Source organism: Propithecus coquereli, unplaced genomic scaffold (genome assembly GCF_000956105.1).
Source record: "Propithecus coquereli isolate 6110/MARCELLA unplaced genomic scaffold, Pcoq_1.0 Scaffold99, whole genome shotgun sequence".
In the NCBI taxonomy this organism is placed as follows: Eukaryota; Metazoa; Chordata; class Mammalia; order Primates; family Indriidae; genus Propithecus; species Propithecus coquereli.
Window position 1 is genome coordinate 8,844,526 of NW_012156284.1, and position 6,633 is coordinate 8,851,158.

General features: G+C 34.9%; 1 protein-coding gene across 1 annotated transcript in view; it reads left to right on the top strand.

Moving 5' to 3' along the window:
- The window catches only part of ATP11C (ATPase, class VI, type 11C), a 180,390-nt gene that overhangs the window by 98,958 nt on the left and 74,799 nt on the right, over positions 1–6,633 (top strand). Inside the window, exons 4-6 of the mRNA XM_012665306.1 lie at positions 1,456–1,545; positions 3,951–4,031; positions 5,886–5,993. Of these exons, the coding sequence (XP_012520760.1) occupies positions 1,456–1,545; positions 3,951–4,031; positions 5,886–5,993 (279 nt within the window). The remainder of the gene's footprint in view (positions 1–1,455; positions 1,546–3,950; positions 4,032–5,885; positions 5,994–6,633) is intronic.

The following is a 6,633-nucleotide window of genomic DNA, read 5'->3' on the forward strand; positions in this document are numbered from 1 at the left end:
AAGACATCTAGAAAACCCAACTTCTGATAACTTTTAAATGAATCAATCCTTGAACTTAAGGTATTAGTGAGAAAGTACATATGGTTCGATGGCTGGCCGGAGAGTTCTCTCCTTCTGCCCATGTGCAATTTAGTACTGAAACCTTTACCTATTACCAGTTACCAAAGCCCAGGGTGGTATGTTATTGATTAACAAGTGAAAGCCCTCTAAGACCCAGGGTTGTATGTATACCTTCTCAGCTGTCATGGAGATGGGAGGTACTGATAGGAACAGAATAATATCTTTTGGTGAAGACAATCAAGACTCCTTAGGTTAGCTGAACCAGGGGAATTAATTTGTTCATTCATCCAAGTAATTTATTGTCAATTTTGTACCAGGCACTGTGCTAGGTTTGGGGAAAATGTAGTAAACAAGTGTGATGAACAATCTCCCCCTATAGAGCTCATTGCCTATTGAGGGAGAAACGTTAATAAAAAATGTACACATATATATTAATAATTCACTATAATGAGTGTTATCAAAGAAGTAAAAATAGGATGATGTGAGAGCACATAGCAAGGAACCTAATTTAGATTGAATCAGAGAAAGCAAAGATATGGGACTAGATGGCCATTGTAATGCTCAGAGTGAAAACTTCATTTCTGAAAAAGGTTTTTATATACTATACCTCTAAACATGTTTATGCATATATATGAGGTTTGGGTTTCTAAGTGTTGGACATATTAAATATCACTATATTATAATCTAGACCCATATTAGTCATTACTATTAAGATTTTTCAAGTTTTCTTTTTTTAAATCTCAAAATATTAGGGGGTACAAATGTTTTAGGTTACATGGATTGCTTTTGTAATGCTCAAGTCCCAGCTATAAGTGTGCCCATCACCCAAGTAGTGTTCACTGTACCCATTAAAGTAGGTTTTTGTCTCCCCTCTTCCCCTTACCCCCTGGTTGATTTCCTCTGTGTTTTACTTCCCTCTGTGCACATGTGTGCTCATCAGTTAGTTCCAATTTAATAGTGAGTACATGTGGTGTTTGTTTTTCCATTCTTGAGATACTTCACTTAGGAGAATGGTCTAGTACAACCCTTATGGAAAACAGTATAGAGATGCCTCAAAGAACTAAAAGTAGACCTACTATTCGATCCAGAAATCCCACTATTGGGTATCTACCCAAAGGAAAAGAAGACTTTTCATCAAAAAGACACATGCACTCGAATGTTTATTGCAGCACAATTTTCAATTGCAAAGGTGTGGAATCAACCCAAGTGCCCATCAATTCATGAGTAGATTAATAAAATGTGATATATATATATATATACACACACACACACACACACACACACACACACACACACACACAACTTAGAGTACTACTCAGCCATAAAAAAGATGAATCAATACCCTTTTCAAGTTTTCTTTCTAATAATATTTTTTTAATTCTCCCCCCCTTACAGTATACACTTTGGAATTTCCTCCCAAAGAATCTATTTGAACAGTTTAGAAGAATTGCAAATTTTTATTTTCTCATCATTTTCCTTGTACAGGTAAGAGCTCCATAATCAGCAGTTCAACTTTTAGATACTTGATTGCGTCAAACAAATTTTCAATCCATTTCTAACCTTAAAATGCCCTGTAATTATAAAAAAAAATTCCAGGGATTATTATAATATGAATTTTTAAAGTAGAAATATAACATTTTAAGATTTATATGATTTCATAGATTTTTAAAGTGTGGCATGTTTCCGGAAAACTTGAGCTTTTATGTATTTCATTGTTACTTTCTTTAACACTTTCACGAATTTACGTTTTTGCTCATCCTAGAAGGATGTGTATTGTGTACTATTAAATGAAATGGTATATATCAAAATTGAAAATAGTTCAAACTAATAGTTTTATATACTTTGTTAAACACCAGTTGCAGCCTGATTGAAAACTTTTCATGATTACCAGTTTTGCTCTGCCTCATTCTCTTACCTTGAAGGTGAAAGCCTAGTAGATTGATCTGTTTCTCTGTGTTCCTTCTATTCTACCGTGTTTCAAATTTTAGACATTTTAAATTGCATCTTCCATCTTTATGTCTATAAGCTATTAAAATTGTTCCCTTGCCATAATTACCCCCTGAAAAGTTTACTACATTAAAGGTACTTTTTTTCTTATTTCATTTTTTAAATGAAGCAGAAAAAATCCCAATGAAATTGCTCAAATGCCTTGTTGATGTTAAATGCTTCTGTTTATCTGCTTTGAGTCTTTGAGTTAATGGTACTATAATTGAATTTAGCCTTGGTATGTAAAACCAATCTGGGATACAATATGGGAAAGAGCCCATTTTAATACTGAATGATGGAGCATTTGAAAAGGAGGTCCTCTAATTCCATGGTCAGATGTCTTACAGACATAGTATAAGCTACATAGAAGATTCTGCTTGCAAGAATGATTCTACTTGTTGGGCAGTGCATTTCAGTTCAATTCAGCAAACTTGTAACAAGCACCTAGTGTGTGCTGTGCAGTAGTACAGGCAACAAAGATGATAGCTGGTACAATGAATATCAAGATACGTCTTTTCTACCTTTAAGGAATTTGTGTTATAGCTGAGAAGAAAGTCATGTAACAGTCATGTATTCATGTGATTTAATGTACTAAAGTCATTCAAGTAACATGAGCAAAATGCTATAGGTATACAGTAGAAGTTACGATTTTTTTGTACCTAAGATGAACTTGAGAATGTGTCAAACAGTAGATAGTATCTGAACTGAGCCTTGATGAATTAGAGGGGGTTTACCTGGTAAAGAATGCCAGACCAGTATCTCAGGGGTAGGGAAAAGATTGCCTAAAGGCACAGAGCCATGTAGAAGCCTTGTGTGTACATGGAAGTATACACTGTATTTGCAACACAGGGAGTATAGCAGGGGCAGGTCTGGCTTGGGGATTGGAGATCAGAATCAGTGACGGTGGATCTCTCAAATGTATTAATAGTTTTCTTTCAGTATTTCTTAATTTCAGTGAATGATGACAACATCCATCTAGGCATGTTAATAAGGCACTTGGAAGACATCATTAATTGACACCTGGCAGTATTGCCATTTTTGCCTCCTAAATATCTCTAGAACTTCTTTCCATGTGTGCTGCTACTACCATAGTCTAAACCATCATCTTTCACCTAGATTATAGCAATAGCCTCCTAAATGGACTCCCTGCCTCCACTCTTACTCCCTTCCAATCTATCTTCCACAAAGCAGGGAGAATGATCTTTTCAAAATGCAGTTCTGTTCATGTGACCTTGCTCTGCCTAAAACCTTCGAGGATTTCCTGCTATTTGTGGGATAAAGAATGAACAGCTTTCTCTGGCCTAGAGAGCCCTGCACAGTCTGGCCCCTGCCTCCCTCTCCAGCTCCATCTAACACCACATTTCCTCTTGCCAGTGGCTTCCTTTATTTCCTAATATGTGCCATACTCCCTTCTACCATAGAGGCTTTGCATATACTGTTCACTCTGCCTAGAAAGCCTCCTTTTGTCTACGCAACTCCTGTTTACTCATCAGATCTCAGCATCTGTACACTTGTTTTGATGACTGGTTTTCCCTATAAGCTCCCAGCTACATAAAGGCAGGGACTTGTCTCCATCTTGTTTAAAGCAGTATCTCTAGAGACTGGCTGATAATAGCACAGGGGCTGACAGAATGGTTCTCAATAAATAGGTGGTAAATGAATGGATATATTTCAGTAAAGGGATTAATCCAAGCTGGGATGAAAACTATGCACGAATATAGGATTATTTTGTAAACTAACTACTGTGTTGTTTGCTTTTGTTAATATTGATGAAAATTAACATTCATCCTACTGTTGGAATATGTTTTGTCTGTATTTCTGTTTGAAATGTTTGTAGCATGTAAGTGCTGCTTATAGTTAATAGCTAATTTTCATTTTACTTTCAATTTAATTTCTTTACCTAGGTCATAGTAGACACACCAACTAGCCCGGTTACCAGTGGACTTCCACTTTTCTTTGTTATAACTGTTACAGCCATCAAGCAGGTAAATTTCTTATTTATACTTATGCCTGCATTTCAGTCCAGGCTGGTTTGAATTTCATTGTCATTGGCTGTTTTTCATATTTAAATACAGTGTGCAGTATCCTTTATGGATTTAGTTTGTATTTGGCTCCCATTGAAAACCTATTAAAGTGATTGTAAGGCACATCCTTAATTTGTTTGCTTGTTTCCTCCTCAATGTGTGTGTGGTGTAAACATAAAGAGTTGGTAGAAGGTATATAGCCCAGTCAGTAAATGGGAGATGGATTTTTTAATATCTATTAATTGTTTCAGTACTGTAGGTTTATCTGAAAAATTCCCGTTGTGAATTTTTTGTTACTACTGCCTATAGCAAAGAACTCAACAGCACAAATACTTTAATTTTATTGTTTCTTCTGATGCTGCTGAAGGGTAGAGGAGACTTTTATTCCTATTTCTTATCAGAGCTGATGAACTGCCACAGATTATGATATGGATGTCTTTGAAGTATTTCAGATATTTTATATTCTAGTACTTTTGAAAAATTCCAGATAAAATTGAAAATGCAAACAGGAAACTGGAAGCAAAGGGGATGGGTTAACAATATTTATCATGTATTGGGACAGTCCATAGGACCTGACTATTTGCAAACATACTTTTAGGTAGTACTTATCAAAGTGCTTTTTAAAAGGGTACCAAAGAAGCTTGCAAAATAAAGGTCTGCTTAACAGTACCAGGAACAAGATTACCTTTCTTCTTGGGGTTATCTGGTTTTCTATCTTGCCTACCAGGAACTGTAAGGTTGCTAAATAAAGACTTTTGGAATGTTCTTTCCCTTAAGCTGTAGGATTATTTTTTTTAATATCCTAAAATTGCTGGTTCCAAGAATAGCATGTATGGTTTTGAAAGGCTTTTACTGATTCATTCTACTCCCAATACTAGTTAGGGCCTTTCTTTCTTCACTGGCATCACAGAATATACCCTATGAAGTGGTAGCCTAGCATTGTCATAAAGAAGGACAGAGGAAGAAAGGATATAGCACCTGAGAGGGGGAAAAGGGGTGGGGGAGGTGATCAAGAGATTTTTCAAACAGTTTTATTTGACAAGGTACAGACATCACAATGAAAAAAAAAAGCAAAAAGGTATAAAAAAGAGAGGAAGTCATGCTCAAACAATTGAACATCTTCCTTCCTTAGTTCTTTTGGCTTAAATCTACTCCAGACAAAAAACTCAAAGGAAAATGAACCATTAGATCTTACCCTGATTACATTTAACTCTAAAAAATAAATGCCAACTTATATTTTATTTTATCACCAAGTCAGTAGAGAAGTTTAGCTGTTGATCTCTAAAACTTACAGATTCTCTGCCAAAACAAGTGTAGCTTATCTTTTCTGTTCTCTGAGAGTGGGAATTACAATATTTCCTTGGAAGTGATCACTCCATCAGTCTACTACAATATGTATAGAAGAATATATTTAAGTGATTAGATCTATAAGAAAATACAAACTCAGAACAATCTCTTTTCAAGATAAAAAAGTAGAGAGAATTAACATTAACTTGAATAAGAACAGAATTAGAAGAATAAATCACAGTCTTTCACAGATGAAGAATATTAAGACTCAAAATGCCTGTGTTTTCATTACTATTTATCTGAAGAATGAAGAAAACTTTTAACACAATAAAGCTATTTACCTAAGTGGTATTTTGAAAATGTATCTCAGATTTGCTATTATTAATAAAATGTACAGCATTGTCTCTTTAGCATTCTGAGTTGAAATTAACACTATAATTATAAATATCTGCTGTTGACTCATAGGGGGTATAGAAGTTAATTAACTATTATCTGAGTTTGATTATATAGTTATTTTTATCTTTCTAGGGATATGAGGATTGGCTGAGACACAGAGCTGACAATGAAGTCAACAAGAGCACGGTTTACATTATTGAAAATGCAAAGCGAGTAAGAAAAGAAAGTGAAAAAATCAAGGTATTTTTTTGTTGTTGTTCACTCTTTTTTTTATTGTGGTAAAAATACATCATTTTAAAGTGTACAATTCAGTGTCATTTAGTACATTTACAATGTTATGCAACCATCAACTCTATCTAGTTACAGAACATTTTCATCACCCAAAAAGGAAGCCCCATACCCATAAGCATTCACTCTACATTATTCGTTCTTCCCAGGCCCTGGCAACAATAGTCTTCTTTCTGTCGCTACAGATTTGCATATTTTGAATATTTCATATAAATAAAATCGTATACTCTGTGGCCTTTGTGTGTGGCTTCTTTCACTCAATAATGTTTTTGAGATTCATCTGTATTATAGTATGTGTGAACACTTCATTCCTTTTGATGGCTGAATTATATTCCATTTTGTTTATTCATTAGCTGATAGACATTGGGTTGTTTCCACCTTTTAGCTATTATGAATATTGCTGCTATGAATGTTCAATATTTTGTTTAGACACCTGTTTTCAATTCTTAGGGGTATATACCTAGGAGGGGAATTGCTGGGTCATATGGTAATTATAGGTTTAACTTTTTGATGGACCACCAAACTATTTTCCACAGTGCCTGTACCATTTTACATTCCTATCAGCAATGTATGAGAGTTCTAAGGCACTATT